Genomic DNA, 26271 nt, shown 5'->3' with positions numbered 1-26271 from the left:
TTCCCTGTTTGCACCAAAACCATCTGGTGGGTTTGCTGCCAAAAAGCTCTTTTTTTTAGTTTCATCTGGCCATAGAAGCCAGTCGCGTTTGAAGCTCCAGTCGTGTCTGACAACTGAAAATGCTGGAGTTTGTTTTTGGGTGAGCAAAGAGGATTTTTTTATGAAATACTCCTGAACAACATGTGGTGATGTAGGGGCTGTTTGATATTGTTTTAGGCTTTCTGACCCCATGACTCTGCAGTTCTCCAAGCTGCGACCATTGAAGAGTCTTTGGCCGCTCAAACATAAAGACAATATAAACACATGTTCTCTTCCAGACAGCTTTGCAACATCTTTAGTTGATTGAAACTTCTGCCCTGATGGTCGAAATGGGAATTTATCATTTATAATTATATAGTTATAATTTTTTTTTTTACAGTTATTTTCTTACTTTTTGTGAAGCTCAACAATCTTGTTGTGCGCATCAGAACTATACTCTTTGCTTTTACTCCTTGTGATGGATGATTAAGGGAATTTGGCTGTTGTGTTCCTCATATTTATAATCCTGTGGAACAGGAAGTCATGGCTGGACAATTTCATGCTCCTAGTCACCCTGGTGTGCCAAAAAATGTAAATGGATAGTTGACAAATAGGCAGTAAAAGTGCTTTGTTTGTCAAAGACCATTTTTGAAGAAGAAATGCAATACTGTACATTTATGCAGTGTGAAGTCTGATGTTGAACTGAACGGTGAATTTGTCCTATGGTGTGACAGCAAAAATTCGGAGAAAAAAAAACTCAATTAAATACAAATAGCTTGAGAGGGAATTGTCTTCAGTGTTCAACACTTATTGTCATGTAGTGCTATTTATTTAATATGAAGTTACGATGAACAAATACATTTTTTTAATTCAAACTTTGACGACAAGACAAACTTTGTTTTGAGTGATGATTATATCTATTAAAAAAACAAACAAATCTTTGGTTCTTTTATGTGCCACACCATAGGACATTATGTCACACTAATGGATAGAAATGGTAGTTATTGGTTTAAAAAGAATTTGAGAATGTGAGGACAACTGAGGGAATCATATGCAACTATTACAGAAGGTTCAAACGCTCACTGATGCTCTAGAAGGAAAAACGATGCATTAAGAGTCGGGGTGAAAACTTTTGAACAGAATGAAGATGTTTACATTTTTCTTATTTTGCCTAAATATCATATTTTTTCATTCAGTACTGCCCTTCAGAAGATACTTAATAAGACAATTACTTAATAGAAGACAAAGTAAGCTAAATTTACCCTGATCTTCACGTTCAAAAAGTTTTCACCCCCCGGCTCTTAATGCATTGTGTTTCATTCTGAAGCATCAGTGAGCATTTGAACCTTCTGTAATAGCTGCATATGAGTCCCTCAGTTGTCCTCAGTGTGAGAAGATGGATCTCAAAACCATACAGTCATTGTTGGAAAGGGTTCAAATACACAGAAATGCTGCAAAACCAAAGAATTTGTGGGACCTAAGGGATTTTTCTGAAGAACAGCAGGCAGTTTAGATGTTCAGGACAAACAAGGTACTCAACTATCACTAAACAAAAAACACGCTCTGGATCATTCAGATAACAACACAGTATTAATTAAGAATCAAGTGTATGTAAACTTTTGAAGTTTTTGATGAATATATAACTCATCTAAACCACAGTCAAGCTAATATTCAGTATAAAACCCCTCTTTATTGTGATATTATTGGACTTTCTCCGATAAGACATTATTCCTTGAGCTGAAACATTATTTTGCTCATGAGCTGGTGATTTGTATTTAAATTTCTGCATGTTTCGCTTTCATTATGAACAATCACATAGCTTAATAAATTGGGTGCTGTGTTTAATTTTGAGACGCTGCTATCATTTAATTGTCATTTGTAGTGCTGTGTGTAGAGGCCGTAAGAAGGCCAGAAATCAGAGTGTGAAATTTCCTCTTTATCTGTTTCAAAGTGATGTGGACATGTTGCTAATGAAACACAGCCGAACGCTTATTGTTCATTTTATACCTTACACAAACACAATTACTGACAAAATCACTCAATTAATCATTTCGCACAGCGGTTTGTGCTTTCTGTGTCAGAAACTCCTTTAGATTTCAGCCAGTGAGAATGAACTTGGTCTGGAGGAAATCAGCACAGATTGACAGACATGTTTAATGGGGTATTAGCCATGTATGAAGTAATCTGGCTACAAGCCAGAAATGAATGTCACTGCCTGTTAAGGGAGAAGCATTTACTACCATTTGAATGACCAGGGGACGTTTGTATATTAGGGTAAATTTTAGATGCAGCACGGGGTAATCGGTTTTAGTTTGTGTAACAGATTCCCTCATTAAAAGTTCCCTTTGAAGACAGACGGAGTTGCTGGTATTAAGACACTTGGGGAATTCCATTTCAAAGGGGCAAACTAATTCAGGCTACCCTCGACTGTGTAGTCATTAGAGTTAGATTTAATAATTGAGCTCTACTAGTAAGACCAAATAGAGCTGAAACTATCAGAAAAGGGCTGTTTTCTTTTAAAAATAGAATGGGATATATATACAGCAGAGTAGATCTTTTATCCAATGATAAGAGCTCGTTTAAAGGTCAACTGAACAGGGAAATATCAAAGAAAGTATTCTCATCTGATAGATGGGTACAAAAGCCAAAGAGGAGTTAGCGATACTGTGGGAAAGAGTCACTTTAATGGCAATTGTGTACAACCAGCAGGGTGTCAGACTTTACAAAAGGATGCATGAAGAAATCCATGATTCCAAATCCATTGAGCCCCACAGCCGAGATGTCGAGAGGGAAAAGGAGACATTGGAGGTGATCAGAGATAAAGAAAGAGATAGATTGAAGCACAGGGAGATGCCGGGGGGTGATCAGCTCTACTGTCATGTATGCGCACGCATCTGGCTTCATTTTCCCAGAATCCCCCAGTCTTGCCCGAAGGCACGTTTTGCTACAGGAGGGATGCACCGGTTGTCTGGCAACCCTGGTTTAGAAACAGTGGTGCACAGTAAACATATGAAACAACTTCTCAAACGAACACTCGTTTCTGTAAAATCCAGTAACACTTTCTTTTAAGACGCGTAATTCTGCTCCGTTTTTCATAATCTGCCTGTAATTATGTTGTGTAATTTTATGCTCTTTTAATTGATTGGACACATTATTAACTGCTGATAAAACATCATGAGGGAAATATAAACCTCTCAATATAAACCCTCATCTTTAATCCCAAAAACTAATTGCCGTTTCTCTAAAACGTAATCGTAAATGAAGCTGCTGAAGAAAATCCTGAAGATAGACTTGCTGTTTGTTTGTTGAGAGTTTGCTCAATGCACTGAAGTGGCAACGGAATAAAATTGAATACGGTATAATCTACTCCGCTAACCCGTGTTATGCTCTTTGTAGCTTTCAGTTAGCGCCAGAGCTCTTGACATCAAACCCAACTGCGTTTAAGAGCTGCCATATGGGGGGAGGGATCTGATTGAATTACTTTGATGCAAGATTCAGCATGTGCGTCTTTGATATCACACCTGATGTTGGCACATATGATCCTGTCACATGAAATTGTCAACTTCACTTTGCGTCTCTCGCGGTAAATTAATAATCAGCGTTTTTAACACTGATTTGTTTTGTTTAGAGCAAATAAATCACAGCAGTCACTGTGCGTTAACACTTGAACTGTCCCTACAGAAATTACTGGAGATAAACGTCTTCTAAAAACACGAGTCATTTGTGCACTTGTTTTTAATTCTGACCTTTAATGGAAAATATTGACCTTAATCAAATGGTAGACATGCCCATTAAAGGTCAGTTTTAAGAACACGGTGCATACTAATGAAGAAAAGCCAGTTAGTGTCTAAAACAGTGTTATTGTTTGGTAAAACTGAACTAAAATTGAAATAAAGCTAAAACAGACAACAAATTCGGTAACTAAGCTATTTTGGAAAATAAAAATTGGTAGTGACATCTTTATTTTTTTGGGGTGTTATCCCATAAGACTGTCACTAAAATACATGTTGTCATTGTTTCGGTTGTGACAAAGGGGAACACATAATCCTCATATTTGGGGAAAATGTTAGTACAGTTTGTATATACACAGTATGTTTTAGTGTTTTAGTTTTTAAGTTAAAATTCTGTAATGTGATGTGGTCGCTACCAAAGCATTACTGTCACTGCCGAAAATGTGATGTCACTACCGAAACATGGGATGGTTTGTCAAATATAAAGTATACTGAATTATCATCTAAGATGTTATGATATTTTTTGGTTTAATGTATATTCAAACTAATGAATCCTTAACTTTTAAATCAGTATGATTTCAAAAAATGCTCAACATATCTGATCAATTACACTTGAAATATTGTTAAAATTTTAATTATTATTGATTTACCTCTGAATTTTTTTTATATATATATATTTACAATGTAAATGTAAGCAAAATCTTAATTAGGTCAATATAACCCTTCTAATTAAATTGTTATTGTGTTTTAGTAGTGACAAATTTGGGGAGAGGACAAATACTCCAAAACTCTGAAAATACTATATGAGAATTAACTGCAGATAGAATAGATGCACTAGAAATGTAAACCTTGGATATTATACAATTTGCATACATGGGTCAAAGACGTTAAGATGTCCACATCAAAAGAAATTTACAAAAGTGATTTTATGTCCATAGGAAGCACATTAAATGTTAAGTAAAGTGTCGACTTTTAAGGTTTCAATTAAGTTTTTGGAGAATAAAATGTCAAAATATGGTTGAAATAATGTTACATTGTCATTCAGCGTAACAACACTTCAAACAACATGATTATTCTGTCTATTATTAAAGCATATGAAATTTAATTGTGTTTTAAATGAGTAAAAAAATCTTACTGACGAATGAGCAAAACTTATATAGTGGCAAATTTAAAAAATGTATAATTATAACTAATTAGTACTTCGGGTGAAACCCGAAACCCACATAAACAAAAGACACCTTTTTTTTCAAGATGTTTCCAACTCTGACTTTGGACCAATTGGTAGAATGGCCCATATAGTTCATTAAAGCTATTTAGTAATATAAAAATCCTACCTTACTGATTGTTCCCAGTTTATTGTCTTGGGAAACAACAAAATCAAACATTGGAAAGGTCTGTCATGGTGTTCCTCAGGGATCTGTTTTGGGTCCTTTATAATTGAGCATTTTTGTGATTCCTTTGAGCAAAATTTTTAGAAACTTTGTCTTAGGGTACCACTTTTATACTGATGATACTCAGATTTATCAGCTCTAAGTCCGATATCAGTGTCACCTCTAAACGAGTGTGCGCTGAAAATAAAAATTTGGATGCACCATCATTTTTTTAAACTGAAGACAGAGGTTTTTCTCATTGGCACACCCAACCCGATTTCATGCCAGTTTGTACATATTTTACGAGGTGGCTAATTCGTACGAATTTGTATGACTTTACTAAACCGACCCGTCACTGGGGTCTAGACAAATCGTACAAAAACGTACCAGTGAGGTTGACCGAATTTGTATGAACTGCCACCTCATAAAATACGTTTCAACACACCAGCAGTTATCCATAAAGGGAGCAGTTTTAATTTGATTATGTACAATAGTACTGTAGTTTCATTACTTGTAACCTATGTACTTTTTGACAACCATCTGACTTTAGATTCATATATTAAGAATATCACAAAATCTGCATTCCAACACTTTGGAAACATCGCTAGAATTAGGCTTTTCCTTACATTGCCTGATGCTAAAAAGCTTGTTCATGCATTTGTTACTTCCTGGATTGATTATTGTAATGCATTATTTGTTGGCTTACCTGCTAAATCTATCAAGCTTCTACAGTATATTCAGAATTCAGCAGCTCACTTGTACTCCATCTCGTCAGCACATCACAGGCATCCTTTAAAGTCTGTATTGGCTGCCGGTTCAGTCACGTATTGATTTCATGAGCAGTTGCTTATTGTTCAAGTACAGACGCATCTTACATGTATCTCACATTTCCATCAGTGGGAGGTGTTTGAGCTGACTGAATCATCTAGATTAGTGTGTCTCAGTCCAGTGGTCCTGGAGTAGCCCAGCACTTCATCGTCTCATTATTTGATGCTCTGAGACCAAAACTGGGAAGACATAAATGTGCATAGTATACATGAACTAACTTCATTAGCTGTGATCATTATCCTACATGCGCATCAAGAAAGCTGTTGTTTTTATCTTCTCTACACTCTTAAAAATAAAGGTTCTCTATTGGCATGGATGGTTCCTTGAAGAACTTCAAACCTTTCAAATGCAGAAAAGGTTCTTTATATATTTAGAATGTTCTTTAAAAATGGTTCTTTTGGGAACTGTTCACTGAAAGGTTCTTTGGGGAACCAAAAATGGGTCTTCTATGGCATCACTGCAAAAACACTCTTTTTAAACCATTATTTTTAAGAGTGTAAGGTCTCAAAAATGAGAAATACTGCAGTGCACTATGATATTCCTTACCGTTTCCTTTAGCTTCTGTTCTTTCTTCAGCGTGATGAAGTTCAACAAGACAGTTTCCCCAGGGTGGGAGTTTGATTAAAATAAGCAAATCAGAGCTGGGTATGATTCACAGTATTTGTACACTTCTGCTCTCACTGTAAAACATATTTTGTCAGGTAACCTAAAAATGTGCCTCATGTGGTAAAATTTAAAAGAACTGGCTTTAATCAAGGCAAAAATATTTAATATTGCAGAATCTAGGTCATACCAACAAAAGTTATTTCAAAGGTTTAGATCATGAAGAAATTGCTCCAGCTGTACGTAACAACTGTAGAGTCACATTTTCCAGAGCTTCAGTCCCAATTTTTATATGACTAGTTTATATTGCCATTCTGCAGGAGCTTTTCACCAGGGTTATTAAAGTTAAAGGGTTAGTTCAACAAAAAATGAATAATTCTGTTATTAATTGCTCACTTTTATGTCATTCCAAACCCATAAGACCTTCGTTCATCTTTGCAACACAAATTAAGATATTTTTGATGAAATCCGAGAGCTTTCTGACCCTGCATAGGCAGCAAAGTAATTACCACATTCAAGGTCCAGAAAGGTAAAGACATGCTTCAGTAGCACTATAGCTTGCAATCGGAGACTGACACACTATACATGTAACCATGGGTGACATTTGACTCCTGAATCCGTTTTGATTAATTGTTACTGAAGGTGAGACATGTGAGGAAAAAATAATCAATCAGTTTTGGCACTATTCTGTCATATTGGTTGTTAATTAGTACTTGTAAAGCACATATTAATGCCTTATTCTTATCATTTAGATCCCGTAATCCTACCCCATACCTAAATTTAACAACTACTGTACCTTACTAACTATTAATGAGAAGCAAATTAGGTGTTTACTGAGACTAAACTCATAGGTAATAGTTAGTTAATAGTAAGAATTGTCCGAAACTGAAGTGTGACCAAAACATTCTTGTTACTTGAAATAAAACACACATCAGCCATAAACTTGATGTACTAAAATAACTAAAACTAAAATAAAAAACATATTCTGTATAGATGTTAACACTTTAGATTAGGGAACACATTCAGTGTTAACTAATAGTTTTCTCTTAAACATTTATAGTAAGTAAGGTAGTTGTTGTAGTAGTTATGTTTAGGTACAGAGTAGGGTTAAGGGATCTGAAATATGGTCTTGTATTAAAGGAGTAGTTCACTTCCAGAACAGAAATTTACAGATAATGTACTTATCCCCTTGTCATCCAAGATGTTCATGTCTTTCTTTCTTCAGTCATAAAGAAATTATGGATTTCTCTCCATATAATGGATATCTATAATGCCCCCGGGTTTGAACTTCCAAAATGCAGTTTAAATGCAGCTCCAAAGAGCTCTAAATGATCCCAGACGAGGAAGTAGGGTCTTATCTAGTGAAACGATTGGTTATTTTCTAAAGAAATTACCATTTATACACTTGTTAACCGCACATGCTGGTCTTGGTCTAGGGCGAAAAACTCTTCTCATCTCTTTTTCTCCTCCAACCAATTGTTTCACTAGATAAGACCTTTATCATGTAGAGCTCATTAAAGCTGCATTGAAACTGCAATTTGGACCTTCAACCTTCTGATCCCCATTGAAGTCCACTATATGGAGAAAAATCCTGAAACGTTTTCCTCAAAACTTTAATTTCTTTCTGACTGAAAAAAGAAAGACATGAACATCTTGGATGACATGGGGGTGCGTAAATTACAGGAAAATTTTATTCTGGAGTGAACTATTCCTTTAATAATAACTACTTAGTGAATAGTGTTCCCTAATCGAAAGCATTACTGTATTATAAAAAAAAAAACAAAAAACTTTAGTTCGGAAAACAGTTGTCACAGTTAATATGCATGCTAATAAGCAACTAGTTAATAGTGAGAATTAGTCCCTAAACTAAAGTTTTACCAAAAACATTTGCAGTTTTTATATTTTTGAAAAAGGGAAAATACAAAAACAGCAACAAATTCAAAATATTAATAAAAACAGTAATAGTATCTCAATGATACTAAAATAACACAGCTTTTCACCCTATTTACACTACAATTTAGTACACTGACTGCAAGAACAGAAGACCTGGGGTTAAGTGGCTTGAAAGTAAAATGCTAATACAGAGGTCTTTATTGACACAGCTAAATTTAAACCATCCAGTTATTGGAGCGCCCACTCGATCAGACACTCCTCCTGGTTCAATATTCCTCATGAAATCTGTGCTATTTTTCATGTTTTTACTTGACATTTCAAGCATGGCCCTGCATTTAAAAATGGTAACTAACCTTAGCCGACCTCACATCAGCATCTAACTCGCAAACAAGCGTGCACAGTGTAACGATTTATTTGGAACATGAAAACACGAACACATAGAAACACGTCTTAGCAAAACGGACCTCAGATGAGAGCACAATAGAGACTTAACATTAATGCAAACATCCGCAAGCAGCTTTTTTTTCCCATTTTTGATTTCCTTGAATGGAGACCGAATCCATTCTGCTCTGTTGACTATCCTGACGTTGTGTTGGATGTTATGTGTCACTCCTGACAGTCTTTGACGAAACGTTTCCTCCAGACACATTGACAGCTGTAGGTGCGTTATACATTCTAATAAGACGGACTGAAGTCGATCCGGTATTAAAACGTTACAGCATATCAAAATACAGTGGCTATAAAAAAATATCATTTCACTGTAAATCCAATCATAATCGTTGAACCAGCACATACATAAATAAATATCCTTTATATGAGTTATAAATCTCAATACAAACTTGAAGTATTAATATAGTTGAATTCGACTCCATGCCTCCTAAGACTATACATGTAACACTAACGTATGAATCTCATCACTCATGACTCGATGCCAACTCAGAGGCTCCATGGTAGCGAGAGGAAAGTAGCGTTTTGCTCTCTGGCCCTTGGCCTTGTTCCCAGGTTAATTGGCCCGTCCGCTGCATGCTACAGGACACTCTGAGTTCATAGTCATGAACGGTCGCAAATGACCGACCGATGTAACGGCACGCAGTGCCGGTGTCTTGGCTGCGTGTGAGGCTCGGGGCTGCCGTGCTGAGCCCGTACAGACCACAGCTGGGACGGGTGATCCAGATCTCCGCAGCTGTCCGGGTTGAAGGCTGAAGGTCTCGAGCCTTAGCTCGGCTGGCACTCGTTCTTGCTGCAGGTGGCCTGCCGCTCGATACGCCAGGTGCCCTCCTCGTACGTGCAGTAGCAGATGGTGCATTCGTCAATCTTAACCTCTCGGCCGGCCGGGATTACCGCTGTGTCCGCATAACAGTTTGGCCCTGTGTACAGACGGGAGAAGCTGAATCAAACTGAGAGAAAGCCTGTCGAGATCTTGCCAACTGCAAGAAACTGGTTTTGAGTGGCAGTAACTGTCACGGATCAAGCTGAAATTATGACAACTGACCTCATGTAAGTTTCATGATGTTTTCAAGTTAGCAGTCAATCAAAGCACCACGCTATGACCCAAGTCAGTTCTTTTCCTGCATTTACGAGGCTCCAGACTATAGAAGCTTGTTTCTGCCACTGAGTAAAAAAGGGTAATTGCAACTTTTTATCTCACAATTCTGTAATTTTTTTTTCTCAGAATTGCATGACACAAACTCCCAGGGGCGAGTTGTAAAGTCAGTATTGTGTGATATAAACTCACAGTTGGGAGAAAAAAAAATCTGAATTCTGAGATTTAAAGTCACAATTCTGAGAACATATCAGTCTTTCCCCCCCTCAGAATTGGACTTTATAAGAACTCCCAAGTTTATATCTCACAAATCTGAGGAAAAAAAAAGTCAGAATTGTGAGAAAATAGTCAGAATTGCGCAAAAAAAAAAAAAAAGGATTGTGATCAAATTTAAAGTTGCGAAATACAAATTTGTACAATTTTTACAAACTCTAGTTTTTATCTCACCAATTCTGACTTTATTTCTCACAATTGCGAGTTTATATCATGCAATTTTAGATAAAAAGTCAGAATTGCAAGAAAGAAAGAACTGTGAGAAAACAGTCAGAATTGCAAAAAAAAAAGAATTGCGAGAAAATTTTGATTTGCGAAATACAAATTTGTACAATTTCTACAAACTGAAGTTTTTATCTCACAATTCTGACTATTAGTATTAGATATAAGTTTATATCATGCAATTTTAGATAAAAAAGTCAGAATTGCAAGAAAGAAAGAATTGTGAGAAAAAGTCAGAATTACGAGAAAGAAAGAATTGTGAGAAAATAGTCAGAATTGCAAAAAAAAAAGAAAAATTGCCAGAAAATTTAGATTTGCGAAATACAAATTTGTACAATTTCTACAAACTGAAGTTTTTATCTCACAATTCTGACTATTAGTATTAGATATAAGTTTATATCATGCAATTTTAGATAAAAAAGTCAGAATTGCAAGAAAGAAAGAATTGTGAGAAAAAGTCAGAATTGCAAGAAAGAATTGTGAGAAAATAGTCAGAATTGCAAAAAAAAGAATTGTGATCAAATTTAGATTTGCGAAATATAAATTTGTACAATTTGAACAAACTCAAGTTTTTATCTCACAATTCTGACTTTATTTCTTGCAATTGCGAGTTTATATCATGCAATTTTAGATAAAAAGTCAGAGTTGCAAGAAAGAGAATTGTTTGAAAAAAATCAAAATTGCAAAAAAAGAATTGCGTGAAAATGTAGAATTGCAAGTTTTATCTCACAATTCTGACTTGTGAGTTTATATCACATAATTTTAGATAAAAAGTCAGAATTGTAAGAAATAAAGAATTGTGAGAAAAAATCAGAATTGAGCAAAGTCAGAATTGCAAAAAAAAGATGTGAGAAAGAATTGCAAAAGTCATAATTGCGAGTTTTCATCTCATAACTCATGCATTTATAACTCGCAACTTCGAGTTTATATCACGCAATTCTGAGAAAAAAGTCAGAACTGCAAATTTGTATTATGCAATTCTGAGAAATTACAATTCTGACGTTATTTCTCGCTATTGCGAGTTTATATCATGCAATTTTAGATAAGTCAGAATTGCAAGAAAGAAAGAATTGTGAGAAAATAGTGAGAATTGCAAAAAAGAATTGTTAGAAAATTTTGAATTGCGAAATCAAACTCGCATTTGAGAGTTTTTACCTCACAATTCTGAATTTATTTCTCTCAATTGCTAGTTTATATCACACAATTCTGAGAAAAAAAAGTCAAAATAGCATTGTGAGATAGTTCTCAGATAATTCTGACTATTTCTCTCAATTGCTAGTTTATATCTCACAAGTTTAGATTATATTTTAGTCATAATTGTGAATTTTTCTCACAATTCTGATTTTATTTCTCACAATTGTGATCACGCAATTCTGAGAAAAAAAGTCATAATTGTGAGTTCATATCACGCAATTTTGAGTAAAATAGAATTACAAGATACAAACTCGCATTTGCGAGAAAAAGTCATAATTGTGAATTTTTATCTCACAATTCTGACTTTATTTCTCACAATTGTGAGTTTATGTCATGCAATTTTGCGAGAAAAAAGTCTTTATTATTCGCAACTACAAGTTTATATCAGGCAATTCTGAGAAAAAAGTCAGAATTATACGTTTTTATCTCACAATTACAATAAAAAAGTAAGAATTACGGGTTTGTATTACGCAATTCTGAAAAAAGTCAGAATTGCAAGATTAAAAGTCTGAATTGTGTTATAAAAAGTTGCAATTAACTTTTTTAACTTTTTTTTTAGTTTAGTGGCGGAAACGGGCTTCCATACCAAACCAACAAAAATATGAATATTTAAGAGGCAAATGATTTTTCAGTTGATAAATTACAAAATCACTTGACAGAGATGGTTGTTCAGAAACACTTAAGTTCAATCTGCTATAGCTCTGATGAAGGGAGACTTTTGTATATAAATTATGATTATTTAAATTCTATAAACTAGGGTGTTATTCTAGCTGTATTTTGTATAAATTTTACAATTTGTTACAATTTGATGCTTTGACACATGGAAATAATGACTCAACATTGAATCAACTTACAGCTGATGCAACTGTATAATTGGACATTTTGAACAATTTATAATATATAATATATATATATATATATATATATATATATATATATATATATATATATATAGTATATAATATATATATATATATAGTATATAATAATAATAATTTGAAAAAAAAGTAGAAATATGTCAGATATTGCATAAGAACACATTATTCATTTATTCAACAATTTTCTGTTGTGATTATGTACAGTATCTTTAATTACACATTGTCTTTTAAACAATCATGAGAGTCATTTTTCATTGGTATTCAGCACTGGTATGCACAAGATGGTATTAGATTAATAATAAAAAAAAAGCGAATAGAGAGATTTGCTATCTGGGTGCAGCTTCCAATAAATGATTCTTGGCTTATTTTGAATTGGACATGAAAATGACTTGCAAGTTCAGTGAGGGAGCCTAAATAAGTCACTGAATCTGATTCAAATTGTTAACTTCTGAATCTGTTACTTCAAATGATTCATTACAGACAACCTGTTCACAAGAGTCATTTTTCATTTGCATTCAACACTGGCATGCACAAGATGGTATCTGACAAACCTGAATATAGATGCACACAAAGCTTTCCCACTTGTCACCAATTGTGACTAGATTTTAAATTGTCCCTGTACGTTTCTTTGCCGCATTTGTGACAATTCTAGTTGCAGTGTGGATCCCTGATGCAGCGCGCGTCATCGAGGCAGGGACATTTTGCCTTGGCATCTTGACAGCATTCCTTACTGAACCCACAGATGGCAATCAGTCTTTATCCCAATGTTGAGAAATGTTTCAAATGACAATAGCACCTCTAAAGATGTTCACACTGTAGAGCACAGTTCAATATCAGGCCTTCCATAAAACATGACTGTATCATAACTTCATAGAGAAGTAATTGCTGAGCTCTCGGTGCACCATAAACATTTATTAAACCCAAAGTGCAGACTCAAACTTTTAGTGTGCTAATCTATAAAGCTCTTCCATTGCATACATTTTTAACTACTCTTATGCAAGTGCTCTTTCAAAATGTAAAAAATTTATACAAAAACTTATGTGTTTAAACCTGAATCGAGCTATAATGCTTTTGAGGACTTGCTAGAGAAAAAAAACCAAAGCTGGTTTCTAGAAATAGCTGTTAAAACTGATGAAACCAACATGCTGGCAAACAGAAATAAAAACTGACATATAAAATATCAAGGCTTGTGACAGAAAAAAGGCGTTGTGTTCATGGGGAATGATCTGTCTGGTGTTAACTGTACTATTATTACTGTGAAGGCAAAAGGACCATGAACAAAGCAGAAAAGAAAACATCCAAGTACAGCCAGCTTTCCAGCTTTTTATAGATTGGTACTGCTATGCCACATCATGCACTGGACCATGCAGGTCTAAAATGACTCATCAGGACAAACACTAAATGGCTTGTCACATTCTGAGGCATACGTTAACTGAAAAAAGTAAATTTGTCACGACAAACTCGGACACTGGCTAGACAAATCCTTGCCTGAAATGTTTAAATAGTTTCTAGCTTGAACGAATGGATGGATGGAAGGAAGGCTTTTCACTACGGGACAATCAAGTCTGATCAATTCGGGAAATAAAGCCTACTAAGTCAGAACAGCCTGAAGTACTGTGCTGAGTTTGGTGAACACAGCTTGAAAGCTCTAGCAGGAATTAATGGCATTTTAAACAGAACACGATGGGCAGCGAGCTTTGCATTCATTTGCCATATAAATAATAGGGGGTGTGAAACAGGGTATGATACTGCTTTAGCCCCATGCTAGAATATGTAAATACTGCATTCTGTGCTGCATGTAAATGTAGCTAATGAAGTCAAAGGTGACGTTTATGTCAAAATGCATTCTCTTACCCAGTTCATTGGCTTCTATAAGTATGCCAGTCATGACTCATAAGTTTATCTCCCACAAAAGGATAAACATTGAGTCCCCCAGGAACCATCAAAACATTTAGAGCGATCCACTCATATCTGTCAATCTCTTTACAGCTCAACCAATGGGAAGAGCTTGGGGCGTGCCGCGTGGCTACTGTAGCAGGCTGAGCAGAAGAAGTTACAGAATTGCAAGCCAAAATGTGCAGAGACAGACAACAAAGTAAAACAAGGGTAAGTGTTGACGATGTTTTTACAAGATTTTGGTTTCAATCGAGATGTCCAACCAAGGCTCATGAAATTACATGCCTCTATGTACATTTCTGCAACCGTAATTACAAGTCACAATTCTGAGAAATAAATTCGCAACTGCAAGTTAAGTAAGAATTCAGAACATATCAATCTTTCCCCCCCTCAGATTAGACTCTGTAAAAACTCCCAAGTTTATATCTTAGAATTCAGAGAAAAAAAAGTCAGAATTGCAAGAAAGAATTGTGAGAAAATAGTCAGAATTGCACAAAAAAAAGAACTTGTGCAATTTGTACAAACTCTAGTTTTTATCTCACAATTCTGACTTTATTTCTTGCAATTGCGAGTTTATATCACAAAATTTTAGATAAAAAGTCAGAATTGCAAGAAAGAAAGAATTGTGAGAAAATAGTCAGATTTGCACTAAAAAAGAACTGCGAGAAAATTTAGTTGCGAAATACAAATTTGTGCAATTTGTACAGTCTCAAGTTTTTATCTCAATCATCAATTTTGACTTTATTTTTTGCAATTGCGATTGCAATTCTGAGATACAAAAAAAGTCATAATTGTGACTTTATTTCTCACAATTGTGAGTTTATATCATGCAATTTTGAGAAAAAAGTCAGAATTGTGAGTTTTTATCGTGCAATTCTGACTTTATAACTTACAACTGCGAGTTTATATCACGCAATTCTGAGAAAAAGTCACAATTGTGAGTTTATATCACGCAAATTTGAGAAAAATAAAATTGCAAGAAAAACAGAAAATTCAGAATTACGAGATACAAACTCGCATTTGCAAGAAAAAGTCATAATTGTGAATTTTTATCTCACAATTCTGACTTTATTTCTCACAATTGTGAGTTTATATCACGCAATTTTGAGAAAAAAAATCATAATTGTGAGTTTATATCACGCAATTTTGAGAAAAAAGTCAGAATTGTGAGTTTTTATCTTGCAATTCTGACTTTATAACTTGCAACTGCTAGTTTATATCACACAATTCTGAGAAAAATAGAATTGCAAAAAAAATTGTGAGAAAAAAAGTCATAATTGTGAGAAAATTCAGAATTACGAGATACAAACTCACATTTGCGAGAAAAAGTCTTAATTGTGAATTTTTATCTCACAATTCTGACTTTATTTCTCACAATTGTGAGTTTATATCATGCAATTTTGAGAGAAAAAGGTCTTTATTGGCTTCTATAAGTATGCCAGTCATGACTCATAAGTTTATCTCCCACAAAAGGATAAACATTGAGTCCCTCAGGAACCATCAAAACATTTAGAGCGATCCACTCATATCTGTCAATCTCTTTACAGCTCAACCAATGGGAAGAGCTTGGGGCGTGGCTACTGTAGCAGGCTGAGCAGAAGAAGTTACAGAATTGCAAGCCAAAATGTGCAGAGACAGACAACAAAGTAAAACAAGGGTAAGTGTTGACGGTGTTTTTACAAGTTTTTAGTTTCAATTGAAATTCCCAGCCAAGGCTCATGAAATGACGTGCCTCTTTATACATTTCTGCAACCGTAATTATGTATCTTACTGCATGTTTCGCAGCAGTTTCAGAGTGAAATGTCCAGAGAGTGGCGCTAAAAGACACGTTTAATACGTGATCGTGATAGGTTTTTTATTACGTTGCTTGAGGTACGGTATTGCAGCTACACCAAACCCACCCCTAAACCTACCTAAACCTAGCGCTTCATCACTCAAGTGCAACTCTGTATCGCCTGAGCTACTGAGCATTTTGACAGTAAGCTGCCACACGTTATCTCTTTACTGACAAGCCCCAGATAAAATAATAAGATATTGTTTTTTTTTGTAAAATCAAATGTAAACTTGTGTCCCAACACTATCAAAAAAAGGAAAACATTTTTTTATATTCATTAAAGCCATGTATGAATCTCATCAAGTTGTTTTTAAGCACTTTACATTTATTTCAAAACTCTAGGCAGTAACAATTTAAACAATATGTGACCCTGAATCACTAAACCAGTCTTAAAGGAACACTCAAAATGGTAAAACTCAACTTATTAACTCAGGGGGAGTTGGAGAATGAGCCTATTTCCAAAAAAAGTGGAGTGTTCCTTTAAGTAGAATGGGTATACTTGTAGCAATAGCCAAAAATACATTGTATAGGTCAAAATCATTTGTTCTTTTAAGCCAAAAATCATTAGGATATTAAGTAAAGATCGTGTTTCATTAAGGTATTTTGTACATATTCTACCGTAAATATATCAAAACTTAAGAACTTTATTTGGATTTTCTTAATATTTAGATTTTTTTTTGCACCCTCAGATCTCAGATTTTCAGATTTTTTTATCACGGACTCCCTCGGACTACCTCTCTCGTTTCATACAAACACAGCTGCTGTGACGATTGTTTTGTACACTATAATGGATTATAAGATAACTAACAAACTGGTAAGATTTTAAAACCTTTTTGTCTTAAATTAATATCTTTTATCACCATAATTATTTTCTGTGGTTTCTTGTGTAATAAGTGCTATGACTGCACATTATCCCTTAAATGTCCGTCTAGTTTGAACTTGCAGCTTCCTCACCTTTCTTCACTGAAACTTTGTGTTTAAATATTTCAACTATGTCTAATTATTTACTTTTGTGGCAAGAAGCCCTGTAATAAGTGGTATAATATACATCCAGCCAATTGTTAATCGCAAAATAAAGCCAACGGACTGCTGATAAGCCTGTCAGGCTTTATTCTGCGATAACAACTGGCTGGATTTACATTATCACTTACTTAACAAAGTGGTTATATCTAAGTGTGTGAGTTAGTCTTCCCATTAACACCATTATATTGTTTATTCCAACTGATTCGCGATCATGAACACGCACAAAAACACGGCGGGATTTAGTGCATGAACCAATCACAGCCGAACAAAATCAGTCATATCCAATCATATCACAATGGAAGCATTGCCTCCTCACATGTGACTTTCCCCATTCATTCTCAATTACCCCCCAACCAACTCATTGCACGCTTTAGGGGGTCTGTTAAAACTCAATGGGCTCAGGGGAGATGAGAGAGATGTGAACTTCTGCTGTAACTTTACCTGCTGGTGTCGCTTTTGTACAATGTTTCTTTAGAAAAACGGAGTGATTTAGGCACTTTTTAATGTTATTTGTAATATTTGCATTGTTTAATTTTTGTACTACGAATGTTTTTCTCATCCCATATTTTGTTCTCCATAAAACATTGGGTGTGAACATTTGCTGCCCAAAGTCACTCACTCATTCAACTACTCTCTATTACAGTGATTGCCACTATATAGAAAATCAAGGAATCGATTTAGTACATCTATAGCTATTCTACAGGGAGCTACATACAAGAGCTAAATGTATGCAGCAGCCGCAAAAGATGAAAAACATGATCACGTATGGTGTGCACATCAGCAGGATACGGCTCCGGCTTCCTCCATCCCGTTGATAATAAACCGAGAACATGCTGTGTAAAATGGCTTTTATAGTCAGAATTTTTCAGGTGGAAGTTACTCTCCAGCTATTGGAAACTGCCAGGCTACAGGACTATGCTGAATTTGGTGGATGTAGCTTGTAGACTTGGAGGAGGAGTTGCGCTAAGATATTAATATAATAATAATGGCTTTGTCAAGCTAACAAAATACAAATGCAATTACGCCATTAAAGAGAAATGCTACCTAGGCACAGCTTCAATTTCCCCCTTTTTTTAACATTGGCCAAACAAGGATGAATTGGTATTCAGCCTCTAAAAGACATTATCATAGAAGATGGAAGACTACATAAAAAGAATGCGGGCGCATCAATCATCTTGAATACTTGGCCAATTCTGTCAAGACGTCATCCAATCCATATTTATAATCATTTCAGAGCAAACACTTCAGATTCCTGCCCCCAAATATCAAGACTGTGGAAGTAAAAGCTGATTCATCCTGATGGGTTGTATCTCAAATCACCCTATGGCTGTGTACTGTATGTGCTTTAATACTGCTGCCATGTATGGTTAACAGAACATGATCATGTATTGTCACATTATATGTGATCACTGGTACACAGAGAGGGGGTAGAGAAAGTTAAAAAGGAAGAAGAAGAGGATCAGGAGGAAGATAATTGTGTTCAGTACACAGCAACAAACAAAACAGCAGTTGAGCAGTACGCTTGCTGCATTTTTGGCAGTGGTGAGGAGTGTTTAATCACGCTGAGCAGACCCTTATCCTCGCCGCCTATCAAAGCGCTGCTGTAGAGGCTAAATTCAAGAGAGAGCACCATTAAAGACTTTGGTACATTCAGAGATGAATTGCGTTCCCCATGGTACAGTGGTAATTGAGATAAAAAGCAAAAGAGGAGGAAAGGAAAGCTTGGATCCTGAAAATGACATGATCTTTTAAAGCTCATTAGAGCTGATGCTCTCTGAAAGAGAAAGAAAGAGCCGGGATCATAGCTCACACTGCTCTGAGAATAAGCAAAAGGAAAGGCCTCTAATGCAGTTCTTTAGTATGTATGCATTATAAATGCCACTAAATTTACTTACTTTTGTTGAAATGATGACTGAGCTGGAATGGATGGAGAAGGCGAATGCGGATTTGCAGGGGTACATTTTATTCTGGACGTGCTGGAGGATGGACTCCACTGAAACATTAATGAACGATTTCAACATTCGCATAATAAGTCACACGCTATGCCGTATGGAACAGGGTATGGTTGCACCTGCTGTTTGTTAGTTCTTACTTAAAGCGGAACATAAAGTACACTCTAGTTTTGTATGATTTCTGTAAAATAATACATAGTGGAATAATGTTTATCCTCAGTCATCCAAATACCTACAGTCAAGCCTGAAATTATTCATACCCCCGGCAAATTCTGACTTAAAGTTACTTTTATTCAACCAGCAAGTTTTTTTTGACCAGAAATGACACAGGCTTCTCCCAAAAGATAAGACGATGTACAAGAGGCATCATTTTGGAAAAAAATATTTCTCAGTTTTTATTTACATTTGAACAAAAAGTGGCATGTCCAAAATTATTCATACCCTTTGCAAACTGTCACAGTCTATGGGAAAATCCAAAGTTCTGTACCATTCCAAATAGTCCAAGCTGTTCTAAAGCATCCTCATTACCCTGATTCATTGGGAACAGCTGTTTTAATCAACTCAACAGTTGAAGAACAGAAGCTCTCTGCTGTTGGTTTGTGGACAGTCATGGCTAAGACAAAGGAGCTCACTGAGGACCTGCAACTGTGCATTGTGGCTGCTCAGGAAAGGGCTATAAGACCATATCTAAATGTTTTGAAGTTCCAGCGGCTACAGTGCAAAGTATTATTAAAAAATACAAGATGTTCCACACTGTGAAAAATCTCAGAGGACGTGGTCGGAAACCAAAAGTGACACCTGTGCTGGCCAGGAGGATAGTGAGAGAGGTAAAAAAGAATCCAAGGATCACCACCAAGGCCATCCTGATGAATCTGGGCTCTGCTGGTGGCAACATCTCAAGGCAGACAGTCCAACAGACACTGCACACCGCTGGGTTCCACGGACGCAGACCAAGGAGGACACCACTTCTCCAGATAAGGCACACAAAAGCCCGCTTGGCTTTTTCAAATGTTCATCTGGACAATGAAGATGACTTATGGTCTTCTGTTTTATGGTCAGATGAAACAAAAATTGAATTGTTTGGCCACAATTATGTAGCCTTCATTTAGTGTAAAAAGGAGAAGCCTTCAACCCTAAGAACACCATCTCTACTGTCAAACATGGTGGTGGGAAACTAATGTTTTGGGGGTGTTTTTAGCCGGTGGACCAGGAAACCTAATCACAGTAAACGGCACCATGAAAAAGGAGCAATACATCAAAATTCTCAACAACAACATCAGGCAGTCTGCCTTGGGCACCAGTGGACATTTCAGCACGACAATGACCCAAAACACACAGCAAAAGTGGTGAAGAAATGGTTAGCAGACAAAAAAATTAATGTTTTGCAGTGACCCAGCCAGAGTCCTGACTTAAATCCAATTGAGATTCTGTGGAGGGAGCTAAAGATCAGGGTGATGGCAAGGAGACCCTCCAACCTGAAAGAGTTGGAGCTCATCGCTAAAGATGAATGGGCAAAAATAGCAGTGTAGACATGCAAAAAGTTGGTCAGCAATTATAGGAAGCATTTGATTGCTGTAATAGCCAATAAAGGCTTTTCTATTGATTATTGAGAAGGATATGAATAATTTTGGACATTCCACTTTTTGTTCAAAGGTAAATAAAAGATGAGTAATATTTTTTTCCTCAATGATGCCTCTTGTACATCGTCTTATCTTCTCGGAGATGTCATTTCTAATAAAACAAAAACTTGCTGGTTGAATAAAAGTAACTTTAAGTCAGAATTTGCCAGGGGTATGAATAATTTCAGGCTTGACTATATATATACATATACATATATATATATATGTATATATGATAATGTATCATATATGTATATATGATAATGCTGTAAATTTCAGTTTATCCTCGATTATCAGTATATCCTTGATCCTTGAACTTTTGACTTACGTAGCTAAGAGTGAAAATATGTTTACACTGAAATATGATACTACTTCAATTAATAGTTATATGGGTGATATAGCCAACATAGACCAAAAAAAGCATACTCCATACCGAACATGACAATTTGCTGAAAATGTTTTCACCCTCAGGCCATCCAAGATGTAGATGAGTCGAGGAAGCATGATTAATGTTGAGGAAGCTTTGTTATGGATTATAGACTGCTATTTTGGCCAGAAGCAACAGGTTGAAGTCGAAATGCCTTAAAGGGATAGTTCAGCCAAAAATCTCAATTCTGTCATTAATTACTTAACCACATGACATTCCAAACCTGTAAGACCTTTGTTCGCCTTATGAGTCCTTCGTTCGCAGAAGATCGCACAAATTAAGATATTTTTTGATGAAATCCCAGAGCTTTTGGACCCTGCATAGACAGCACTGCATCTGACATGTTCAAGGCCCAGAAAGGTACTAAGTAGGGATGCACCGAAATAAAAATTCTTGGCTGAAGCAGAAACCAAACAAAATGAAACACTGGGCTGAAGGCTGATTACCGAACATGTTTTTTTTTTTTCACCTGTCAGAATGCACACAATTTGTGCTTATATTAGAAAACATAACGTTCTGTAGTTTATTTACTAATGGTTTAAGGCCATTTCGCGATTTCAGTCATCATACACTAACCAGCAACAACCACCCGTTCCTCTTCTCATCAAATACATGCGATACTAAACAGTGTCTGAGTGTTGGTGTTTGTAATGATTTTTGCGTCTTTCTCGGACAGTTTTAAATGCTTCCACACTGCCGACATGTTTTTTTTGCTATTTTCGGCCGAATAATTTTGGTTTCCGAACTTTCGGTGCATCCCTAGTACTAAGGACATCATTAAAATAGTCCATGTGACATCAATCGTAATTTTATGAAGCTAAGAGAATACTTTTTGTGAATAAAGCCCTTGTTTTTTTTCTTTGCATATTCTCCCATTCTCGTAGCTTCATAATATTACGGTTGAATAAACATGAACAGGGTTAGAAAGCTCTCAGATTTTATCAAAAATATCTTCATTTGTGTTCCGAAGATGAACAAAGGTCATGCAGGTTTGGAACAACATGAGGGTGAGTAATAAATTACAGAATTTTCATTTTTGGGTAAATTATCCCTTTAAGCCATTTCAACTTCAACCTGTTGCTTCTGGCCAAAGTACCAGTCTATCATCCATAATAAAGCGTCCTCAACATTAATAATGCTTCCTCGACTCATATCATATCATATTACAGATAAATCTGTACATTTTTTTTTTTTTTGGAAGTGAACTAATCCTATAATAATGGATTATTTTTTCACACAAACAAGCAGGTGTTGACTTCACAAGACGTTAAGTGATGGATTGGAGTTGTGTAAATTGCTTGTGAATTATTGTGATGTTTTTATCAGGTGTTTGGACTGTCATTCTGATGGCGTCCATTCACTGCAGAGGATTCATTGGTGAGTAAGTGATGTAATGCTTAATTTCTCCATATCTGTTCCCATGAGCAAACAAACTCATTTACATCTTGAATAGCCTGAGGGTGAGTAAATTTCCAGCAAGTTTTCACTAAAACTATTCCTTTAATAATAACAGATATTTTTATATGTAAATAATTAGAAACTGTGTTTACTTCAAATACTTTTAAAACATTTATTTATTATGATTGATTTTATTAGACATGGATAACCACAGACTGACGTACATAAAGGAGTGCTGTTCAGGTTGGGTTTGTATTGAAGAGCCATTAACAAATAATTCATTCACATAATGTTGTCTCTCTTAAAATGTGACAATGGCAACATTGTCATGTCTAGAGGATTGAAGTATTATTGATGCAATTTCAACCACTACTCCTTACGCAAGTTTATATACAGGTGCATCTCAATAAATTAGAATGTTGTGGAAAAGTTCATTTATTTCAGTATTCAACTCAAATTGTGAAACTTGTGTATTAAATAAATTCAGTGCACACAGACTGAAATAGTTTAAGTCTTTGGTTATTTTAATTGTGATGATTTGGCTCACATTTAACAAAAACCCACCAATTCACTATCTCAACATATTAGAATACTTCATAAGACCAAAAAAAAAAAAAGAGTGAATTGTTGACCTTCTGGAAAGTATGTTCATTTACTGTATATGTACTCAATACTTGGTGGGGGCTCCTTTTACTTTAATTATTGCCTCAATTCGGCGTGGCATGAAGGTGATGCAGGTACTGCTGAGGTGGTATGGAAGCCCAGGTTATTTTGACAGTGGCCTTCAGCTCCTCTTCCTTTTTTTGGTCTCTTGTTTCTCATTTTCCTCTTGACAGTACCTTATAGATTCTCTATGAGGTTCAGATCTGGTGAGTTTGCCGGTCAGTCAAGCACACCAACACCATGGTCATTTAACCAACTTTTGGTGCATTCGGCAGTGTGGGCAGGTGCCAAATCTTTAAAAAGCTGGTCAGCAGAAAGAAGCATAAAGTGCTTTAAAAATTCTTGCTAAATGTGTGCAGTGACTTTGGTTTTCAAAAAACACAGTGGACCAACACCAGCAGATAACATTGCACCCCAAATCATCACAGACTGTTGAAACTTAACACTGGATTTCAAGCAACTTGGGCTATGAGCTTCTCCACCCAAATTAAATACAAAACTTGCTCTCATCTGAAAAGAGGACTTTGGACCACTGGGCAACAGTTCATTTTTTCTTCTCCTTAGCCCAGGTAAGACACCACTGAGGTTGTCTGTGGTTCAGGAGTGGCATAACAAGAGGAATACGACAACTGTAGCCAAATTCCTTGACACATCTGTGTGTGGTACAGATCTGGCCATTAAAAATGCGTCTATTTTCACGCGGCAGCCTGCAATTCGGCACGCGTGGGCACGCGTCCTGCCGCAGCGGCTTTTTTAGATTTTTTTACAACGTTGTTGCACTTCATATAATATCCACCAGGTGGCGCAAGGAACAACATTCTGTAGCCAAGCACCATGGCCAGCTCTAGGGGGCGTTGGTCACAAATACCAGTACAATAGTTCAATGATTCCTCTTTCCTGAAATTATGGTTCAAACCAATAGCAAAAAGATAGCCTATTCATAAGCAGGTGCAGTTGTATTGTTATTTTGTTTTCTTTCTTTGTTTTCCTGACGAACATTTATTAGACTGCATCGGAAACAGAAATGTTAATTTCGGTTATTTTATTTCTCCAACCGACAACTGACGTAAACCGCTAAATTCGTTTTCAGGGATTAATTATACACAAGCAAGAAGCAGCATAAACATCAGAACCTCACGTGCAGAGCTTATGCACAGAGAAAAACCCAATAAACCTATATATAATAATAAATAAAATAGGCCCACATAAGAAATATATGTTTTTCTTTTCTGAATGAATAATAATTTAACAAATTAATAAGTAGCAAGCCTATATGCAGAATTTTAGGCAATTTCTGTGATGCGCCCTTAAACCAGCATCTTGTTTCCATTTTTTTTTTTTTTACAAATAGCCTACGCGTTTTTTTTTTTAGTTTTTTTTTATTTTTATTGTGATTGTACACAAATAACAGAAATATGTAAAATATCATAGTTTTAAGCAATGCCGTACTCTTGAACGAGTATTGTAAGCTGTATCCACTTTATTAAGGGGAAAAAAAATCAAGTGATCCTGACGGCGCCGCGGGCAGTTAAATTACTCGACAACTTTCACCTTCAGAATAAAATACATTAGGCTATATATTTCAGCGTTTTAAAGCAACATCAAATTAAGATATGCATGTTTAAGAGGTAGTTCGTCTTTTTCTTTTTCTAAGATACACAATTTTAGATACACTGACAATTAATTTGAGTAGAGACAGATAGAAATGGGAAGGATAAACATAAACTACAGTATTTTTGCGATTTTGGTGCTTAGAAATTTATTCTAAGCGGGCCGCGGGCGAATAATAGCTATAGTTAATATAGCGCGGAGCGGGTGGATGCGGAATAAAACCTCGTGGAAGCGGGACTGGAAAAGCACTTTGTTATATCCTATAGACTATTTAGATACTTCATCATCAAGCAAAAATTTATTCATAAGCAGGAGCAGTTTTATTATTATTTTCTTTCATTTTTTTCCTGTTGAACTTTTATTAGATTGCATTGAAAATAGAAACGTTAATTTCTGTTTTTTTTTCCAAAGGACAACCGACGCGTTTAGTTATTATTAACGACAAGATTGTGTTAAATTACATTTAAATTGAAACGTGGCTGTGACACATTAATAACAGTTAAATTCGTTTTGAGGGGTTAATTGTACACAAGCAAAAAGCAGCATAAACATCAGAACATCACGCGCAGATCTTATGCACAGAGAAAACCCAAAAAAGCTGTATGTAAAATAAATAAAAATGCCCATATGCGAAATATAAATTTCTTAATGAATAATAATTTAACAAAACGAAATAAAATAAAATTAATAAGTAGCAAGCCTATATGCAGAATTGTAGGCAATTTCTGTGACGCGCCCTTGAACCAGCATCTTGTTTACATTTTTTTTTTTTTTTACAAATAGCATACACATCTGTTTTTTCATTGTGATTGTACACAAGTAACAGAAATATGTAAAATAGCATAGTTTTGAGCAATCCCTTACTCTTGAACGAGTATTGTAAGCTGTATCCACTTAATTAAAGGGGGAAAAAAACGTGATCCTGACGGCGCCGCAGGCAGTTAAATAACTGGACCACTTTCACCTTCAGAATAAAATACATTATATATTTCAGCGTTTTAAAGCAACATCAAATTAAGATATGCATGTTTAAGAGGTAGTTCCTCTTTTTCTTTTTCTAAGATACACAATTTTAGATACACTGACAATTAATTTGAGTAGAGAGGAATAGAAATGGAGAGGTTAAATATAAACTACTGTTTTTATAGAGTTAAAAATTAATTAATTTATTTATTAGTATTATTACTATTATTATTTTGATTTGTTTTTGCGATTTTGGTGCTTAGAAATTTATTCTAAGCGGGCAGCGGGCGAATAATATAGTTATAGCGGGAGCGGGTGGATGCGGAATAAAA

At 35.6% G+C, this 26271-nt stretch overlaps 1 protein-coding gene across 1 annotated transcript in view; it reads right to left on the bottom strand.

Annotated features, from left to right (window-relative positions):
• Positions 1 to 8851: 8851 nt before the first annotated feature.
• The window catches only part of vwc2 (von Willebrand factor C domain containing 2), a 49460-nt gene continuing 32040 nt past the window's right edge, over positions 8852 to 26271 (bottom strand). Inside the window, exon 4 of the mRNA XM_073834171.1 lies at positions 8852 to 9810. Within this exon, the coding sequence (XP_073690272.1) occupies positions 9659 to 9810 (152 nt within the window). The 3' untranslated portion in view covers positions 8852 to 9658. The remainder of the gene's footprint in view (positions 9811 to 26271) is intronic.

This window comes from Garra rufa, chromosome 2 (genome assembly GCF_049309525.1).
Source record: "Garra rufa chromosome 2, GarRuf1.0, whole genome shotgun sequence".
Lineage (NCBI taxonomy): Eukaryota > Metazoa > Chordata > Actinopteri > Cypriniformes > Cyprinidae > Garra > Garra rufa.
Note: the sequence above shows the minus strand (reverse complement) of the source record. Positions and strands in the feature narration are given on the sequence as shown.